Below are 22135 nucleotides of genomic sequence, written 5' to 3' on the forward strand. Positions count from 1 at the left end.
GTCTGCTAGGGAATGACATGGAGCACAACGCTTGGAAGGAGGTGGAATACCGGACTCACACCGAGATGCTGGGTACACCTGATTGGGCCTGTGTTAGCACAAGGTCCGCGACTACCCGAAGAGGGAGTTCATTTCGGCTGGAGCCTGGAACAAAGGCCCAGCCAGCTGCCAATCAAGGGAAGAACCGAGGACAGGAGGAGCCTGCCTCGGCGTCCCCACCCCGTAGGACGGATAGGCCACCGGAGGTGGTGGACCAGGAGTCTGCGGTGGGGGACGTTACCAACCTGGAGGACCTACCCATACCGGCCGAGTGGCACGTGGAGGGAGGCCCGTCCAGGGAGGAATTCTGCCAGGGCCAGAGGGAGTGCCCTACCCTTGAGGGGCTGAGGCGACAGGCCGAAGCCCAGGCAGCAGGGAACGTTGAAGGGAACTACAGTGTTTACTGGGAGGATGGCCTCCCCTACAGTGAACCCAAGGCACCCCTACATGGATCGTCACGAGCCTTGGTAGTCCCTCAACGTTATCGAGCCTTCCTTCTGGAGTTGGCTCACGAGATACCATTGGCAGGACACCTGGGGCAAGACAAGACCTTCGCCCGTCTTGTCCCACACTTTTATTGGCCTCAGATGAAAGTGTCGTCCGATACCTACTGCCGGACATGTGTGTCTTGCCAAGCCAGTGGGAAAACAGGGGTGAGGCTGAAAGCTCCCCTGGAACCACTTCCTGTCGTTAGCACCCCCTTTGAAAGGGTGGGCATCGACATTGTGGGTCCATTAGATCCGCCGACTACAGCTGGTCACAGGTTTATCCTGGTTCTGGTGGATCATGCCACACGGTACCCAGAGGCAATACCTCTGAGGACCATAACAGCCCCTGTTGTGGCTAGGGCCCTGATGGGAATCTTTACCCGAGTGGGTTTTCCCAAGGAAGTTGTGTCCGACAGGGGGACCAACTTCATGTCAGCGTACATGCGGGCCATGTGGAAGGAGTGTGGAGTGACATACCGGTTCACCACTCCTTACCACCCCCAGACCAATGGTCTGGTGGAGAGGTTTAACAAAACCTTAAAGGGCATGATCAGAAGTCTGCCTGAAAGCCTGCGGAGGAAATGGGACGTCCTCCTACCCTGTTTACTCTTTTCCTACAGGGAAGTGCCACAGAAGGGAGTGGGCTTCAGCCCCTTCGAGCTTCTGTATGGGCACCCTGTACGTGGACCTCTCAACCTGGTGAGAGACGGATGGGAAAGAACTCCCAGAAAGCTTCCCCAGGATGTGGTGAGCTACATGCTGGCCTTCCGGAGCCAAATGGCTAAGTTGTGGAAGCAAGCTTCTGACAACTTGGAAGCCAGCCAAGCAGTGATGAAGGCGTGGTATGACCACAATGCTCACCCGGTAGAGTTGGAGCCTGGCCAGAAGGTGTGGGTGATCGAACCAGGAGAGCTTAGCGCCCTCCAGGATCGCTGGTCAGGACCCTTTGAGGTGTTGGAGAAGAAGGGTAAGGCTACCTACTTGGTGGACCTGAAGACCCCTCGTCAGCCCCTGCGGGTGCTGCATGCCAACCGCCTCAAACCCCACCACGAGAGGCCCGAAGTCATCTTGATGATGGTGACTGACGGAGGAGAGGACGTGGAAAGCGAGCCTCTCCCCGATTTGTTTGCGTCTCAAGAGAAGGATGGGTCGGTGGAGGGAGTGATTCTCTCCCCATCTCTAACTCCTGAACAGCAGGAGGACTGTCGCCAGGTCCTGGGGCAGTACTCCTCGTTGTTCTCCCTTGTCCCGGGTAGGACTCACCTGTGCGTCCATGACGTGGACACAGGAGACAGCCCACCTGTGAAGTCCAAGATCTACCGGATGTCAGACAAGGTGAAGGCCAGCATTCATAGTGAAGTCACTAAGATGCTGGAGCTAGGAGTGATCGAACCTTCTAGCAGCCCCTGGTCCAGTCCGGTGGTGTTAGTACCAAAAGCTGCACCACCGGGTGCCCAACCAGAACTGAGGTTCTGTGTGGACTACCGGGGACTGAATTCAGTGACCAAAACTGATGCTCATCCGATCCCGAGGGCGGATGAATTGATTGACCGGCTGGAAGCTGCCCAATATCTAAGTACCTTTGACCTTACTTCTGGGTACTGGCAGATCTCTTTGACTGATGGAGCAAGGGAAAGGTCAGCCTTCTCCACGCCCAATGGCCACTACCAGTTCTGTGTGATGCCCTTTGGGCTCAAGAACGCACCTGCCACGTTTCAGCGCCTGGTAAACCAGATCCTCACCGGAATGGAGAGTTTCTCTGCTGCTTATCTGGATGACATAGCCGTCTTCAGTAACAGCTGGGAGGATCACTTGCGTCACCTGCAAACTGTTCTCCAGGCCCTGAGACAAGCTGGATTGACGATCAAGGCCAGCAAGTGCCAGATCGGGCAGGGGTCGGTAGTGTACCTTGGACACTTGGTGGGTAGGGGAGCGGTGCAACCCCTCCAGGCGAAGATCGAGGCCATCATGGCCTGGGAACCCCCCAAGACACAGACTGAGGTCCGAGCATTTTTGGGCCTCACGGGATACTACCGCCGCTTCGTGAAGGGGTACGGTACCATCGTAGCCCCCCTCACGGAGCTCACGTCCATGAAACAACCTCGACGGGTAGTCTGGACGGAGGCTTGTCAGCAAGCCTTTGAGAGATTGAAGAAAGCCATGTGCGAGGCCCCGGTCTTAAGGGCCCCAGACTTTTCCAAGGAGTTCATTGTCCAGACAGATGCATCAGAACATGGCATTGGGGCAGTGTTATCGCAACTCAACGAAGAGGGTCTGGATCAACCCGTGGTCTTCCTATCCCGGAGACTACTTCCCAGGGAACAGAAGTGGAGTGCAATAGAGCGTGAAGCCTTTGCAGTGGTATGGGCTCTGAAGAAGTTGCGGCCATACCTGTTTGGCTCGCACTTCCTAGTTCAGACCGACCACAGACCCCTTCGTTGGCTGATGCAAATGAAGGGGGAGAATCCCAAGTTGTTGAGGTGGTCTATTTCCCTCCAGGGAATGGACTTTCAGGTGGAACATCGGCCTGGAGTGGACCACGCCAATGCAGACGGTCTCTCAAGGTATTTCCGCCTTAGTGATGAGAACTCCCAAGGGGTTGGGTAGCTCTCCCCACTTTCAGCTGGGGGGGACGCGTGTTAGACCTGTCAGCCCTTTGGGTGGTCCCTCCTCATCATTATTTATTTTGTCCCACTTTTGCCTCAAACCCTGTTTGAATTTTTCCTTTTTGGGAACCACCAGACTTTTTCGTGTTGCTGCAGATTCAGGGAGCCATTTTAGCTACCCCTGAAACTTCTGTCTGAGGGCCTGAAGCACAAAATGGTGGCCACCTGTGACATCACCAGCATCCACTGGAACCTGCTAGCACCTTCCAGAACATTCCAGAACCCTGTGACAGTTGGAGGCGGTTTAGAATGTTGGGAAGCTAAGACAGAGAGTTGGCAGTTGGAGCTGGCAGTTGGCACCTGACTGGTGAAGGGGGAGCAGCAGAAACTTGAAGGAGGAAGGAGTGAAGCAGCAGGGGTGGAAACTTGTGCCTGGAGTGGGGTCCATAAACCCACCCTTGATACTAGTCCCTACTGACTGAGCCCAGCCTGGAGCCCTGTGTGGGAAGAAGCCAGAAAAACCATCCTAAGGACCTGGACAGCAGGAACAGGCCTTAGAAACAGAGAACAGCAAGATCCTGACCTGGAAACTGGTTTCCCTGGAGTCCGACGTCGAGTAGCCTGAGACCTGGAGCCCGAGGTGGAGAAGCGGCGCTGACTGGAAAAGCAGACGTCGTACCCGGAGCCGCCAGAGGTCGAGTGAGGGCGCCGTCAGAGGTCGTGAGGAGTACCAGAGGTCGAGGAGGAAGTCACCCGAGGTCGAGTGAGCGGCGTCATCGGAGGAGTGAAGTCCGCCCTCCGGAGTCGTCGGAGACCGAGGTGAGGTGTACCGGAGGTCGGGAGTGAGGATCGCACTCCGGAGTCGCCGGAACCTGTGAGAATCGTGCCGGAGGTCGGGAGTGGAGGTCGCACTCCGGAGTCGCCGGAAACCTGAGGAGAGGAGCACCGGAGGTCGGGAGTGGAGATCGCACTCCGGAGCCGCCGGAAGTCGACATCGAGTCAAGGCCGGCCGACGTCATCGAAGTTGAGGTCGCCATCGGACCGGATCCGCTCGAGGTCGACATCGAGTAAAGACTGCCCGACGCCATCGAATCGGAGGTCGAGATCGAACCGAGGCCGCTGTCATCGAGACCGGAGCCGCCTACCGGCGTCGTCAAAGAACTGACATTGTGCCGAGGCCGCCGACATCGAACTGGAACCGCCCCACGGCGTCGACACGACTCCAGCGGCGTCGGAGCATCAGAAAAAGGGCAGTAAGTGGAGTAGAGGGCGCCTAAGGCCCTGTGGAGACCTGAGAGACTGCTCTAAGGGGCTAGGGAGGTGCTGGAACCAACCCGACTGTGCCAGGGGTGAGCTGGGACTAATCTAGAGAAGTTGTGTGGAGGGAGAGAGCCAGGTCTCTGGTATTCCCCCCTTGATCTACCTCAGTTTAGGCCTCAGTCTTGTCCAAGCCAGGGAGTAGACACCCCCAAGCCTTCCACATCCCCACAAGCTGTGCCTGGGCCAAATCAGCCCTTAGGAATTCAAATGTGATCTGATTCTATGAGTGTCACTGTCAGCTTTTAACTATTTATCAGGGGCACTGTATTTATTGTATTTAACCTATTTATTGCTTCACTGTATTTATTGGTCCACAGTATTCATTGATGCACAATATTTATTGGTTTACAGTATTTATTGCCTCAGAATATTTAATTGCCTGTATGTATTGCACTTATATTTATGCCTTCATTATTTATGATCACCCCTATTTATTGAATCATTAAGCCAGTATTTATTTGACCTGCACTATTTAAAAAGTTTGTATATTGTGATTGTTATTTATTTTATCCAATCAGCAACTAAGAGAAAAAGAAGATAAAGAAAGATATTTTCATAATTTTTACGGTGTAGAGTCGTTTTTGGAACGGATGCACGCATGGTTATTGTTTGGGTATGTCGTATGCTTAGCACGGAGCCTGATTCCTGACCACTCGAGCCAAGCTACCACAGTGTGTCCGGAAGACCACCACCACCCTTTCAGAGTGGGAGTGTGGTTTTCCAACAGTGTCTCTCTCCGCGGAGGCTAGGGAGGAGATTCAATGGTGGCTTTCCAACATGGAGGCCTGGAATGGACGTGCGATTTTCGGTTCTGCGCCAGATATCGTTATCGAGTCTTATGCCAGCAGATCAGGTTGGGGCACGCGTGGTGGCGAATTCACAACAGGCGGTGTGTGGTCTCCTATGGAACAGCAGCTGCACATCAACTGTCTGGAACTATTGGCGGGGTCGTTCGCAATCCAGTGCTGGACCAAAGACTTGGTCCGTTCTTGTGTTCTACTCAGGATGGACAACATATCAGCCATCCGGTATATCAACCATCTTGGGGGCATGTGCTCCAGGGCGCTTTTGGACATGGCAGCGAACCTTTAGAAGTATTGTCTGGACCATCATGTGTCGGTGACGGCGGAATACCTTTCTATGTCGGGACAACCAGATAGCGGATTTTCAGTCCCGCCATCTCCACGACGGCAGTCTTTGGAGATTGCACCCGGGGTTTTTCGCGGATCTGCAGTCTCTTTGGGGTCCGTTTTCGGTGGACTTCTTTGCCTCTCGCCTCGACCATCAACTGCCTAGGTTCTTCAGTTGGGGGCCAGATCCCCTGGTGGCGCAAAGCGGGTGCGTTTCTGCAGGACTGGCAGAGCGAACTCGGCTATGCCTTTCCCCCGTTTGCCATGCTCATGAGAGTCTCAGCCCAGGTGCGACGCCAGAATGCGGACGTGGTTCTTGTTTCCCCAATTTGGAGATCTAAAGTGTGGTTTTCGGTTCTTCTGGAACTTTCTTGGGATTTTCCAATCCCACTCCCCCTCTTTCCGACACTTCTGCTCAATCCGGACGGAGTGCCTCATCCATTAATAGAGCAGGGCTGTCTCGCTCTCATGGCATGGAGGATTACAGGGGACGCTGGGCAGTCCCAGGCCTTTCGGGAGCAGCTGAGAAGTTCATGTCAAAGGCTTGGGCCGACAGCACAGTCAAGCTCTACCGTTCCACCTGGAGAAGGTGGTATCGTAGGTGTGTGCGACGGGGTCTCAATCCCGTGGCAACGGATGTGACCTCGATTCTGAATTTTTTTACCTCTTTGGCGGAGGACGGTTTGGCTTATAGATCTATTAACACCTTCCATTCTGCCATTTCGGCGGTTCACGCCATGGTTGACGGATCCCCGGTGGGCGAGCACCCCTTGGTCTGTCGCCTTCTTCGAGGCATCCACCAAATAGGTTCCTCTCTCGGAAGCAACTGTCAGCGAAATTGGCGATGCTCCTCTGTCTTATTTTGTGCAGAAGGGTTTCAAATGTCATAGCCCCTGACATTACTAGTCAGATTTTTTCCCCCACGGGGGTCACTTTCACGATCCGCAGACGGACAAAGTGTGGTGCGCAGTCGATCTCTTACACAGCGTTCCTGGATTCCCCGAAGCTCTGCGTGGTGGCTTGCCTCAAGGCGTATGAGGAGATGTCAGAGGAATTTCGTCCTCCGGGGGAACAACAGTTGCTCATTGCACTTAGGAAACCACATAGGGCGGTTTCTTCCCCCACCATCGCCCGATGGGTGAGGTAGGTCATGCAGGAGGCTGGCGTTGACCTTCAGATTTTCAGCGCTCACTCGGCCAAAGGAGCGATGGCCTCTAAAGCATTTACCCTGGGAGCTCGTCTGGAAGACATTCTGAATGCGGCAGATTGGTCTTCAGGCTCCACTTTTAAGCGGTTTTATTTTAAGCCGATTATTGATATGGCTCACTTTGTGGTGAGCAAGCTTTAAACTAGCTTAATCCTCACCTCCGGTCCTGACATAGAATGAAAAATTTCCTAGCTATAGTAACGGAAAGTTTCAATTCTATTAAGGACTCGGAGGCGAGGATTATCCCACCCAGGGTACAAAGTCTCTTTGTTTCCTTCCCTCCCACATACTGGAGTAAGTAAGATGTTTAATGATTTTCTGATATCACCAATGTTACCGTACAACTTTTGTTCTGTTGTTTGCCTTGCAGGCTAAACCTTAGCCACAATTGTCGCTTACAGTCTGTTTTGCGTTTCAGGCGACTCTGGAAAACAAGATTCGTGAGGCCTTTGGGCTGGCTGACCTACAGCAACGAGCCTGCTCCACCGTCTTGTGAATAGAAGAATCTACCGCATCATAGAAATCTTCGTCCCACTGCAACGCAGTGAGCGGGTCTTCCTCCCACTGTTCGTCCTGGTCATCCAGGTAAGCATTCTCCTCATAGGACTCCATCAGTGTAGAAGCAGGACGCTATGCAGGTAAGTAAGGGAGACAACACTGCGCAGGCTAGAGGGAGCTGTTAGCGGAGGGGAACACCGCAATATGGAAGGCTGGGGGTCAGCCGGATTAGGAGCAAGCGAAGCTCGCATTCGGGAACACGCCCTGGGACCCAACAGCCCTGGTGAAACAATGGAAGGGCCGCCTGTCCAATAATGGGCCCCAGCAGGAATTGAACCTGCAGATACAGACTCTCTTACAGGAGCGTTAGAAGGCCTAATAAATACGGACCCCCGAGACTGGGAGTGATAATCCACCGCAGCCTCACAGATTCTTACTGACCTTGTGCAAGGCGTTCAGGGGGTGTACTAGTTAGCCGGTGCCTAAAGGCATAAACAGACCGCAAAAGGGTGTCAGGACAGGCGGAGGCTCTTTGCAAAGCTGTGCTTTCTGAGAATCAAACGTGCGGAATGCACGGAATCCCAGGAACGCACGCAACGCGGAGGACGCTGACACGCGCCCTCTAGTGGTGAAAGTTCACACCGCGAGCCGCACCACAATACAGCCGCTAGGGAGGGAAAACACTCCCGCGGCCGAAGAGCGAGTCAGCCGAGTAGCGGCTGACTCGCAAGAACTTCAGAAACACCAGTAAAAGGCAGATGCCAAATGTAACAACAACATAAACGATGACACGGGTAATGGAGCGCGAAGGCTCCAGAATCGTCTGAGGGAAAGAACCAAGGAAACCCTCAAACCCGGCAAAACTGCCACAACACCAGCAAAACAGTTCAGTATGAATATCAAGGAATCAATAACCAGCTGAGCATTAAATACAACACAAGAACATAAACGGTCAACTGTATGTATATAAATCACTGAGAGGAAAAATAAACGTGTCTTATCTGGCTGCAGCAGCAAAGAAAGAGGGAGATTGGACAGTGAAAGAGGACTACCAGCACCTAGGGGACCTAGGTGCTGGAGCAGAGCAGAGGACACTCTGGACATGGACACGCTATTGTTTTATTTTCATATTCCCAATGTATCATGGGAAACGTTGTTGTTTTGATGACTTTAAAATGGCTGCTGTCTTTAAAGTCAAGAAATATAAAGCATAATCCTCACCTCCGAGTCCTTAATAGAATTGAAACTTTCCGTTACCTTAGCTCGGACATTTTTCATTACATTACATTACATAATTAATAATACTTTAAAATTTAAATAATATATTTAATTAAGAAATTATAATTAATATACTTCCACTTTTTTACTTAAATAAATTACCTTAATTATTAATATTCAACTACTACAATTAATACCATAGAATTAATACACTTCCCCAACAAATGTGACTATATACCTTACATCCCATCCCTAAATAATAATTTAGCATTTTTATAAAATGGTATAATTGTAATATCATTATTAATTTTAAAAATTGCAAAATGTATATATTATTGCTAAAGTATTACAAAATGTATACCTGAGTATTAATACCCTTCCCCACCCAATATCCCTCTGTCCCTCGCATCCTGTTCCTAAATACTAATTTTACAATTTGATAAAATATTTTAAAAATGTAAACAAAGTATTCATTTATAACAAGTACAATTCATAAATATTAATAATAAAGTATTCAAATTATTACCCGAGTACTAATACACATCCCCACCCAATACCCTTATACCCCTTTCATCCCATCCCTGAATACTAATTTTGCAATGGTATTAAATATTTTATAAATTAAAATTACTATTAATTTACAACAATTACAAAGCATAAATATTATCACTGAAGTATTAAAATTAATACCTGAGTATTAATGCACTTCCTCACCCAATTCCCCTATATCTCATCTATAAACCTTACTATCATTAAAAAATAAATAAATAATTATAAAATTAATATTTACAAAATAACTATAACGTATACGTACTTTTATACTTACCCATATACTTACATATTAATGTGTGGTAAAGATGTTTATGGTAATGACACTAGCAGCAAAACACATAAGTCCTAATGACTCTAGCAGTAAAAAAAATGTGTGGCAATGAGGTAATGATACTAGTTTAAAACACATAAGTAGTGATAACACTAATGGTAAAAAAAGGCCTGGTAATGACAGTAGTGGTCCACACACATGTGTGCTAAATATCTAGATCCAAAAATCAATGTGAACTCATGCACGGTAATGACACTAGTGGTACATATATAGTAGTTGTAAAAACCTGCTTGGTGATGACTAAAGCGTGATTAAAGACTTCACTGTAAAGGTATATTGTGGTTTAGACTGCACTAGAAATGCTGTTTCACGGTACCCACTTCTCCAAAGGTACTAAATGACCATTCTAATGAGTACACTCATTCAGCAGCACACTGACAGGTACTTAACATAGTGGTAGGTACTGAACAAACTGGCTTATTTCACTGGGTGTACTCGCTTACCACACTAATGGGTATTCATTTAGCACATTGATGGGAACTCACTAAGTACATTGGAGGGTCCTAGTTTAGCATAGCAGTGGCACACTGGTGGGTTCTCGCTTTGCACACTGGACGGCACTCATTTAGCACACTAAAGGGTGCTGAGAACACTGATGAACACCACTTAGCACACTTGTGGATACTCACACTGCACACTGATTGGCACTTTCTAAGTACAGCTTAGCACTCTGATGGGTACTTGCTTTGTACACTGGATGGCACTCATTTAGCACACTAAAGGGTGCTGAGCACATTGATAGGCACTCACTTAGCACACCTGTGGGCACTGACAGTGCACAATGATGGCCCAACTGGCCCTGGCCACCGTCCCATGTATCTACAAGACCAAAACTGGAGGAAGATCTTTCTCCCACCTCGTCGCCAAGACCTGGATCCCAATTCAGGAAGGATCTCAAGACCTGGCTCTTCGACTGATCCCCTGCGCTTAGATGACTATGCAGCCTCTTCCCCCACCCCTCAGCGCCTTGAGACCCTCACGGGTGAGTAGCCATGCTATACAAACCCCTGATTGATTTAATGACGGGTACTTTCTAAGTAACGCTTACCACACTGGTGGGTACTTGCTTTGAACACTGGATGGCATTAATTTAGTACACCGGCTGGTACTCGTTTAGCACACTGATAAGAGTTCACTTTGCACACTCATTGTTATTCACATAAACCACTGATAGGTACTCATTAAGTACAGTTTAGCACAGTAGAGGATACTTCATTAGCACACCGGAGGGTATGCACCTAGCACATGAGGGTCCTAGCTTAGCACACCGGAGGGTACGCACCTAGCACATGAGGGTCCTAGCTTAGCACACCGGAGGGTACGCACCTAGCACATGAGGGTCGTAGCTTAGCACACCGGAGGGTACGCACCTAGCACATGAGGGTCCTCGCTTAGCACACTGGAGGGTACGCACCTAGCACATGAGGGTCCTAGCTTAGCACACCGGAGGGTATGCACCTAGCACATGAGGGTCCTAGCTTAGCACACCGGAGGGTACGCACCTAGCACATGAGGGTCCTAGCTAAGCACACCGGAGGGTACGCACCTAGCACATGAGGGTCCTAGCTTAGCACACCGGAGGGTACGCACCTAGCACATGAGGGTCCTAACTTAGCACACTGGAGGGTACGCACCTAGCACATGAGGGTCCTCGCTTAGCACATCGGAGGGTACGCACCTAGCACATGAGGGTCCTAGCTTAGCACACCGGAGGGTACGCACCTAGCACATGAGGGTCCTAGCTTAGCACACCGGAGGGTATGCACCTAGCACATGAGGGTCCTAGCTTAGCACGGAGGAGGTTACTCAGCACTATGTGGGTATTCACTCAGCACACAGAAGAGTGCGTAGTTTAGGTACTCACTGAATCTTCGGCCGTCCTTGGGCTTGGATAATAGACTTTTTGCAACTTCAAAAAACGCCTTGATTTCCCGCTCGTAGAGTTGGCTGAGACTGAGTATGTACACCTGTCAGGAAGGGAGACAGATGAACATTGTGGGTCAAGCGGGTGCAAATGAAACTCAGAGAGTCTAGTCTGATTCACAGAACTTATGGGTGTTTTAGTAGCGAGAAAAACTCGTAGCCAACCAGCATGTGTTCACACAGCCACGGAGACAATTCCACACAGTCAGGGCATGCACAGATAATGTTTCCCCACTTTCAAGGGATCGTCAGCACCCCATGACTGGACACACAGATAGATTTTTCAAGTCAGGACAGGAAATGAACTTATTGCTGTCAGAACCCCTTTCCGAGGGCCACGTGCAAGCATGAGCTACCGTGGAGTTTGAGATCTTTTACTGCTGATGTACCCTGAGTTCTCAATAACTGGACCACTTCCAGCGCGTGCCTCTCAGTGATAGCATGGGTTCAGCAGTCCCAGGTTTCTCAGGAACAGGTAAGCACTAGGCAACACAGGCTTAAAAAATTAACATACAAACAGTAGCAGCAATAAATATATTGTCCAGTCAAATAAAAGCATTTACGACAAACGGAGCAGATAATGTAAATACACAAAGCCTGTACGCCACAATAAATAATCCACCCTGCTCGCCCCTGAACTCCGAAGGCCTGTGCCCTCTCGCGGTCTCTTCCCTGATGTCGTAGCAGCCTCCTCAGTCTTCAAATGACCTGTTTCGAGGTTGGATGTCCATACCCGCTCCACCGCCAATCGGTAAGTGTTTCTCCTGGCCTTGCAGTGGTCCCCCCTCTCCTGGTCACATTGGCAAAGGTGAGGGTGAGGTATGCCAAGACTTGGGTCCCGTGCTCTCCATGCCACTGGAGTCAAGCTATCCTGGCTGAAGAGGGGTGAAACCCCGAAACCGGTCCTGGGATGCTTGTTTCCAGTCCAGGGAGGACCTGGCTTGGCAGTTCGGGCTGGGCTGTTCCCATGAGGCACAGGGTCAAGACTGATTTGCATATGGCTTGGATCAAACTGGAATGGCATGGTGAGCAAAAAAACGATGGATTTAGGCCCAGATCTCTGTACTGGGGTGAATGTATGACATTGTTCTGCATTCTGTCCATCAACTGTTGTTTTTGCATTTGTCACCTGAGTGGGACGGGTATGCTCAGACGTGAGCTCCCGTGCTCTCCATGCCACTGGAGTCAAGCTATCCTGGCTGAAGAGGGGTGAAACCCCGAAACCAGTCCTAGGATGCTTGTTTCCAGTCAAGGGAGGACCTGGCTTGGCAGTTCGGGCTGGGCTGTTCCCATGAGGCACAGGTTCAAGAGTGATTTGCATATGGCTGGGATCAAACTGGAATGGCATGGTGAGCAAAAAAACGATGGATTGAGGCCCAGCTCTGTGTACTGGGGTGAATGTATGACATTGTTCTGCATTCTGTCCATCAATTGTTCTTTTTGCACATAGGCACAGGGGTCACTGCTGTGTACTTTCAATTAATTAATTATTGAGTAGAAAAAATTAATATTTCATTAACAGTAATAAAACCACAAAGAAAAAATGAAAGATAACCATAACAATAATAAAAGATCTAAATGAATTAATAATGACAGCAATCCTGCCAATTGACCACAGTAGTACTTAAAGGTACAAATAGTTAATAAACACACAGGCCCTCATTACGATGTTGGGCGGACGTGTGTCTGCCCGACACTGTTTTGATGAGGGAACCGCCCGACCATAGGTCGGCGGTTCCGCACACCGAATTAGGATGCAACTGCTCATGGTGTGGTCGCAATCTTCCATTTTGCGATGGGAGCTTGTGCAGCAGGCCGAAACCGCCCGCAGCACAAGCTCCCATTGAAAAATTGAAGTTTGTGTGCATCCCTGCACCATGTGGCAGGCACCTCACAGTGTCTACCACACGGTGCGGGGATGTTTAGGGGGGCCCCATAGGTGCCCCCTTAGGGCCACAACCGGAGGGCGAGGGGGGAATAGGGCCCTGTAAGGGGCCCCCAAAGGCACTTTATCACAGCATTCCATGTCGGAAATGCCGACATGGAACTGCTGTCGGAAAGTGCCATCATAATCGCTAACGACGGAAAAGCCCGTCGGAACCCAGTCGGATTAACCGGCCGGTTTAAACTCCGACGGCTGTCTTTGTAATACGGCGGTTGGAGTTTAAACCTTAGATGTTGGTTGGAAATCCTCTGACCGATTTCCGACTGACATCCAAATCAGGCCCAAAGTTCCATCTCCTGCTTATTCCACCATGTTCTGTGCTTGATCACTGAACTCAATAAATGCAGATAGAAGGGTTGGAATAAGGTTTTCATGAAGTACTTTTAACAATTAGGTAAAAGCTTGTCTTCCATGGATATCTGCAAACATTTTTAGTGATTTTGAAATAGCTCTAGCTTCCTTTTCTTTCTTTTTGGCTAGACCATTATATATATATTATCTATTGTCAAACCTAGTTAATTATAGCTGGTTATTTGCTCAATTTCAGCGTTGCTGGTTTTTCACTTTATTTGCTGAAGCAAATGATTTTGGTCTTCCCAATATTCTATTCACCAACTGTTGTCCAATGTAGAGCAGCTTGGCCTGAAGTTGGACTGATTGAAGGGTAGTAAGTTCTGTCTTTCAATCCATCCATCTAGATTGTTCATTAGAAGTTTCGCATTTAGGAGGGCCGTAAGGCACTAGATGTTTTGGATCATCAGATCGACCTTATTTGAATAGCAGATGCTTCAATGCCCCTTACCAAAACGAAGGAATTTGTCCGGTATCCAGAATTTAAGAATACATTGAGGAGCAGGGTACTCCACAGATCCAGGCCTGATGTTGAAACATTCATTCGGATCCCGTATGGGCCACTCTACAAACAGGAGCCTTTGGAATGAATAAGATTGCAGGGTACTCCACAGATCCAGGACTGATGTTGAAACATTCATTCGGATCCCGTATGGGCCACTCTACAAACCGGAGCCTTTGGAATGAATGAGATTGCAGGGTCCGCCACAGATCCAGGCCTGATGTTAAAACATTCATTCGGATCCCGTATGGGCCACTCTACAAACAGGAGCCTTTGGAATGAATGAGATTGCAGGGTACTCCACAGATCCAGGCCTGATGTTGAAACATTAATTCGGATCCCGTATGGGCCACTCTACAAACAGGAGCCTTTGGAATGAATGCGATTGCAGGGTACTCCACAGATCCAGGCCTGATGTTGAAACATTCATTCGGATCCCGTATGGGCCACTCTACAAACAGGAGCCTTTGGAATGAATGAGATTACAGGGTACTCCACAGATCCACGTCTGATGTTGAAACATTCATTCGGATCCCGTATGGGCCACTCTACAAACAGGAGCCTTTGGAATGAATAAGATTGCAGGGTACTCCACAGATCCAGGCCTGGTTTTGAAACATTCATTCGGATCCCGTGTGGGCCACTCTACAAACAAAAGCCTTTGGAATGAATGAGATTGCAGGGTACTCCACAGATCCAGGCCTGATGCTGAAACATTCATTTGGATTCCGTATGGGCCACTCTACAAACAGGAGCCTTTGGAATGAATGAGATTGCAGGGTACTCCACAGATCCAGGCCTGATGTTGAAACATTCATTCGGATCCCGTATGGGCCACTCTACAAACAGGAGCCTTTGGAATGAATGAGATTGCAGGGTACTCCACAGATCCAGGCCTGATGTTGAAACATTCATTCGGATCCCGTAGGGGCCACTCTACAAACAGGTGCCTTTGGAATGAATGAGATTGCAGGGTACTCCACAGATCCAGGCCTGATGTTGAAACATTAATTCGGATCCCGTATGGGCCACTCTACAAACAGGAGCCTTTGGAATGAATGAGATTGCAGGGTACTCCACAGATCCAGGCCTGATGTTGAAACATTCATTCGGATCCCGTATGGGCCACTCTACAAACAGGAGCCTTTGGAATGAATGAGATTGCAGGGTACTCCACAGATCCACGTCTGATGTTGAAACATTCATTTGGATCCAGTATGGGCCACTCTACAAACAGGAGCCTTTGGAATGAATAAGATTGCAGAGTACTCCACAGATCCAGGCCTGATTTTGAAACATTCATTCGGATCCCGTGTGGGCCACTCTACAAACAGAAGCCTTTGGAATGAATGAGATTGCAGGGTACTCCACAGATCCAGGCCTGATGCTGAAACATTCATTTGGATCCCGTATGGGCCACTCTACAAACAGGAGCCTTTGGAATGAATGAGATTGCAGGGTACTCCACCGATCCAGGCCTGATGTTGAAACATTCATTCGGATCCCGTATGGGCCACTCTACAAACAGGAGCCTTTGGAATGAATGAGATTGCAGGGTACTCCACAGATCCAGGCCTGATGTTGAAACATTCATTCAGATCCCGTATGGGCCACTCTACAAACAGGAGCCTTTGGAATGAATGAGATTGCAGGGTACTCCACAGATCCAGGCCTGATGTTGAAACATTCATTCGGATCCCGTATGGGCCACTCTAGAAACAGGAGCCTTTGGAATGAATCAGATTGCAGGGTACTCCACAGATCCACGTCTGATGTTGGAACATTCATTCGGATCCCGTATGGGCCACTCTACAAACAGGAGCCTTTGGAATGAATAAGATTGCAGTGTACTCCACAGATCCAGGCCTGATTTTGAAACATTCATTCGGATCCCGTGTGGGCCACTCTACAAACAGAAGCCTTTGGAATGAATGAGATTGCAGGGTACTCCACAGATCCAGGCCTGATGCTGAAACATTCATTTGCATCCCGTATGGGCCACTCTACAAACAGGAGCCTTTGGAATGAATGAGATTGCAGGGTACTCCACAGATCCAGGCCTGATGTTGAAACATTCATTCGGATCCCGTATGGGCCACTCTACAAACAGGAGCCTTTGGAATGAATGAGATTGCAGGGTACTCCACAGATCCAGGCCTGATGTTGAAACATTCATTCGGATCCCGTATGGGCCACTCTACAAACAGGAGCCTTTGGAATGAATGAGATTGCAGGGTACTCCACAGATCCAGGCCTGATGTTGAAACATTCATTCGGATCCCGTATGGGCCACTCTACAAACAGGAGCCTTTGGAATGAATGAGATTGCAGGGTACTCCACAGATCAAGGTCTGATGTTGAAACATTCATTCGGATCCCATATGGGCCACTCTACAAACAGGAGCCTTTGGAATGAATGAGATTGCAGGGTACTCCACAGATCCAGGCCTGATGTTGAAACATTCATCCGGATCCCGTATGGGCCACTCTACAAACAGGAGCCTTTGGAATGAATGAGATTGCAGGGTACTCCACAGATCCAGGCCTGATGTTGAAACATTAATTCGGATCCCGTATGGGCCACTCTACAAACAGGAGCCTTTGGAATGAATGAGATTGCAGGGTACTCCACAGATCCAGGCCTGATGTTGAAACATTCATTTGGATCCCGTATGGGCCACTCTACAAACAGGAGCCTTTGGAATGAATGAGATTGCAGGGTACTCCACAGATCCACGTCTGATGTTGAAACATTCATTCGGATCCCGTATGGGCCACTCTACAAACAGGAGCCTTTGGAATGAATAAGATTGCAGAGTACTCCACAGATCCAGGCCTGATTTTGAAACATTCATTCGGATCCCGTGTGGGCCACTCTACAAACAGAAGCCTTTGGTATGAATGAGATTGCAGGGTACTCCACAGATCCAGGCCTGATGCTGAAACATTCATTTGGATCCCGTATGGGCCACTCTACAAACAGGAGCCTTTGGAATGAATGAGATTGCAGGGTACTCCACATATCCAGGCCTGATGTTGAAACATTCATTCGGATCCCGTATGGGCCACTCTACAAACAGGAGCCTTTGGAATGAATGAGATTGCAGGGTACTCCACAGATCCAGGCCTGATGTTGAAACATTCATTCGGATCCCATTTGGGCCACTCTACAAACAGGAGCCTTTGGAATGAATGAGATTGCAGGGTACTCCACAGATCCAGGCCTGATGTTGAAACATTCATTTGGATCCCGTATGGGCCACTCTACAAACAGGAGCCTTTGGAATGAATGAGATTGCAGGGTACTCCACAGATCCAGGCCTGATGTTGAAACATTCATTCGGATCCCGTTTGGGCCACTCTACAAACAGGAGCCTTTGGAATGAATGAGATTGCAGGGTACTCCACAGATCCAGGCCTGATGTTGAAACATTCATTCGGATCCCGTATGGGCCACTCTACAAACAGGAGCCTTTGGAATGAATGAGATTGCAGGGTACTCCACAGATCCAGGTCTGATGTTGAAACATTCATTCGGATCCCATATGGGCCACTCTACAAACAGGAGCCTTTGGAATGAATGAGATTGCAGGGTACTCCACAGATCCAGGGCTGATGTTGAAACATTCATTTGGATCCCGTATGGGCCACTCTATAAACAGGAGCCTTTGGAATGAATGAGATTGCAGGGTACTCCACAGATCCAGGCCTGATGTTGAAACATTCATTCGGATCCCATATGGGCCACTCTACCAACAGGAGCCTTTGGAATGAATGAGATTGCAGGGTACTCCACAAATCCAGGCCTGATGTTGAAACATTAATTCGGATCCCGTATGGGCCACTCTACAAACAGGAGCCTTTGGAATGAATAAGATTGCAGGGTACTCCACACTTCCAGGCCTGATTTTGAAACATTCATTCGGATCCCGTGTGGGCCACTCTACAAACAGAAGCCTTTGGAATGAATGAGATTGCAGGGTACTCCACAGATCCAGGCCTGATGCTGAAACATTCATTTAGATCCCGTATGGGCCACTCTACAAACAGGAGCCTTTGGAATGAATGAGATTGCAGGGTACTCCACAGATCCAGGCCTGATGTTGAAACATTCATTCGGATCCCATATGGGCCACTCTACAAACAGGAGCCTTTAGAATGAATGAGATTGCAGGGTACTCCACAGATCCAGGCCTGATGTTGAAACATTCATTCGGATCCCGTATGGGCCACTCTACAAACAGGAGCCTTTGGAATGAATGAGATTGCAGGGTACTCCACAGATCCAGGCCTGATGTTGAAACATTCATTCGGATCCCGTATGGGCCACTCTACCAACAGGAGCCTTTGGAATGAATGAGCCCCGGAAAATAGCGTCAGGGAGGGAAGGAATCTCCGTCCCAAAGTGCAGTGAAAGCAAGCGAATTCAATTTCTTTCAGCAATTAATTTAAAATAGCAGTTAAAACAAAAGTATTTCATAATTTTAAAAGCACACTGTAAAAAATGCCCAGAAAGCGGCAAAACGCTCTGCGACTCAACCAGCCCACTAAGGCTCAAGGTCTAAAAGCAAACATATCAGTACCAAAGGAGACAAAGTAATTGGGGGTGGGAGGGAAAATAAATACAGGAATGATCAGGAATCGTAAAGTCACTTGGAGAAAAGTTGCCATAGTACAAAGGTTGTATCTGTCATATATAGTCAACATTAGAATAAGTAAATTATTCATATGTCTGGGTGAGGCTACGGCAGTAGGATCATAAGGGAAGGATAAGGTGTAAGAAAACAAGTTACTTACCTGTAACTACAGTTATCCAGTATTGGTATCTTTCATAGATTCACATGCCTGAATCATTCCCCGTCGCCGAGGCGGGAGTCCCGGTAGATAAAAAAGTAGTGCCAAAAAGAATTAGTAGTAGTAGTAGGCCCAAAGAAAAGGCCCTAAGGCCTATATCTTAGAAGCCTATCTACCTCGTTATGTAAAATAACCCAAGAATTGGTAACAACCAATCAGACATCAGCACCCTACTAGAACCCTTTCAGCAGAGCCAGCTCTCCTCAGATTTTCCTAGCACGAGTGGGAAGCACATATCCCAAACATAGAGAACTGACTCTACGGGGAGGAGGGTGGGTGCATGTGAATCTATGAAAGATACCAATACTGGATAACTGTAGTTACAGGTAAGTAACTTGTTTTCTTATCCAGTATTGGGGTATCTTTCATAGATTCACATGCCTGAATCAGAGTAGCAAGCAGTATGCCAAGCATACAGTCGTTTGCGGATGGTGGGAGACTATTGCTGATACACTCCCAATTACGCCCGCAACTTGATAACTAGAAGGTATAAGATGTCCTCTCTGAAAATCCAAACATGTATCTTACACAAGGAAATGAAATATGCAGCTTAAGAAATAGCAATTATAAACAGCAAATTGAAAATGCATAAATATACACAACTTATGAAATCGTTCAGAATAAGTAAAACATATATCTGACCTTAGTTTAAAAGATGTTGAAGTACGGCTTGTCCTACAGCTGTATCTTTCTGCAGAGTAGATTGCAGACATTAGGGCTTTGTGAATGTGTGGACATTCCTCCACGTTGCAGCACGACAAATATTTTCCAAGGATACTCCTGCGAACAATGCAGTAGATGCTGCCATAGTTCTAGTAGAATGCGCCCTGACCTTCCTTTGTAAAGGTTTGCTGGCTTTATCATGACAAAAATGAATTGTAGAAGCCAACCATCTGGCTATAGTCGCTTTAGTCACAGCAGACCCAAGTGTAGCTTGACCATAGGCTATTAGCAATTGATTGGACCGTCTGATGTCCTTAGTCCTTTGCAAGTAAAATTTCAGACAACGTTTTACATCAAGCGAATGTAACGCTCGCTCAGATGGAGTGGCTGGATTTGGAAAGAAAACTTTCAGTTTCACTGGTTCATTTAAGTGGAAATGAGTCGGAACTTTAGGGATGAATCGTGGATTTGTCCTGAGAGTAACATAATCTTTAGAGAACTGCAAAAAGGGCTCTGAGATGGTGAACGCTTGAATCTCGCTGACTCTTCGAGCCGATGTAAGAGCCAAAAGAATAGCAACTTTCCATGTTAAAAATTTAAGCTCAGCCTTGTGGATAGGTTCAAACGGTCTTTTCATTAATTGAGCTAGTACTGTGTTCAACTCCCACTCTGGAGGAGGTGCACGAATTGGGGGAAAAACTCGGAATAGCCCCTTCATAAATTGTTTTATTAATGAAGAGGAACAGAGCGAAGGTTTAGAAGTACTCTTCCTGAATCTTGAGAGAGCAGCAAGATTAACTTTTATTGATGAGAATGCAAGCCCAGATTTGGCCAGGGATAACAAATAAGGAAGGATTTGTTCTACTGGAGCTTGTAAAGGATGGACATCCTTCCCCTCGCACCAATGACAAAATCGTTTCCACTTTAAACGATAAGTTTTTAACGTACTTTGCGCGCGTGATTTAGAAAGAATCTCACGGCATTCCTGTGTAATGTTTAGATCTTTGTATTCTAAGAAATCAGGAGCCATGCGTGCAAGTGCAGCGACTGTGGATCTGGATGGAGTATTTGACCCCTCTCCCTTTTCAACATCGTGATTGTTGGTACTAGACGGATCGAGCTGTGAGCTAGAAGAAGAAGCTCCTGGAACCAATATTGCCTTGGCCAACGGGGTGCAATCAGGATGAGACGGCAACCTTCCATCTTCACTTTGCGGATCACCTTCGCAATTAGTGGTATCGGGGGAAAAGCGTACGCACAAAGCCCTGACCATCTCGTGGACAGGGCATTTCCTCTTGATCCCTGTTGAGGGAATCTGCTGGCGTAATAGCGGCATTTCTTGTTTTTTTTTGTCGCAAACAAATCCAGGGCTGGCTTGCCCCATATTTGGAAAATTTCGTCTAGCTGCTTCTGCTCTATCGCCCATTCGTGACAGCCTGCCAGAGATCTGCTTAGGTTGTCGGCCAACGTGTTGTGAAGGCCCTTGACGTGCTCCGCTCGTAAGGTTATCTTGTGTGTTGTAAGCCACTCCCATAGCTCCTGAGCTTCCTGCGAAAGGGAGAGTGACCTCGTTCCTCCCTGCTTGTTGATGTAATACATGCTGGTCGTATTGTCCGTCTGGACCAGCACTGAGGCCCCTGCAATTCTTGGGAGGAACGCTTGCAGAGTGAGAAAAATGGCGCGAAGCTCCAATCTGTTGATATGCTGTTGGCGGTATTATTGGGACCATCGTCCCTGAATCTGTAAATCTTGGAGATGTCCTCCCCACCCCTCCATGGAGGCGTCTGTTGTTACCACGAATTCTGGAGGAAATGTTAGAAAAGAAAGACCCGGAGCCAGGTTTTTCATCTGAGACCACCAATGCAGAGAGACCATCATGTGAGGTGTTATCATGATGGAGTCGTTGAATGACCCTACGGCCTGTTTCCATTGCAGATGTAACTGCTCCTGCAGACGTCTCATTCGGAGCCGTGCTAAAGGTACAAGATTTATTGTTGATGAACACATCCCCAGAAGAGACGCAAACATCCGGACAGAAACTGACTTTCTTCTTGCGATTGATAGTGCTAGCTTTTGTAAACAAAGCTGACGTTCCTCTGACAAGAATGCCTTGCATTGTCTGGTGTCCAGCATCGCTCCCAGAATCTAAATCCTTTGAAGAGGAAGCAGTTGAGATTTGCTTTTGTTGAGAGTGAGGCCTAAGTTTGAGAATAGACCTAGGCATGCTGAAACTGCCTCTACGGTAGTCTGCTTCGAAGGGCCTTTGAGCAACCAGTCGTCCAAGTACGGAAATACTTGTATTCCCTGAGATCTTAGAGTCGCTGCTACTGGTGCGAGACACTTTGTAAAAATTCTTGGAGCAGATTTCAGCCCAAACGGGAGGACTTTGAACTGATAGTGGACGCCAGCCACTACAAATCGCAGGTACTTGCGATGCTTGGGAAGGATAGGAATGTGGAAGTACGCGTCCTCCAGATCCAGAGAAGCCATAAAATCCCCTTTGTTCAG

At 48.3% G+C, this 22135-nt stretch overlaps 1 protein-coding gene across 1 annotated transcript in view; it reads right to left on the minus strand.

Annotated features, from left to right (window-relative positions):
* The window catches only part of LOC146788818 (exocyst complex component 1-like), a 1992459-nt gene that overhangs the window by 800915 nt on the left and 1169409 nt on the right, over nucleotides 1-22135 (minus strand). The window contains exon 10 of the mRNA XM_085630399.1: nucleotides 11254-11356. Within this exon, the coding sequence (XP_085486525.1) occupies nucleotides 11254-11356 (103 nt within the window). The remainder of the gene's footprint in view (nucleotides 1-11253; nucleotides 11357-22135) is intronic.

Source organism: Triturus cristatus, chromosome 10 (assembly GCF_964204655.1).
Source record: "Triturus cristatus chromosome 10, aTriCri1.1, whole genome shotgun sequence".
Classification (NCBI taxonomy): Eukaryota; Metazoa; Chordata; class Amphibia; order Caudata; family Salamandridae; genus Triturus; species Triturus cristatus.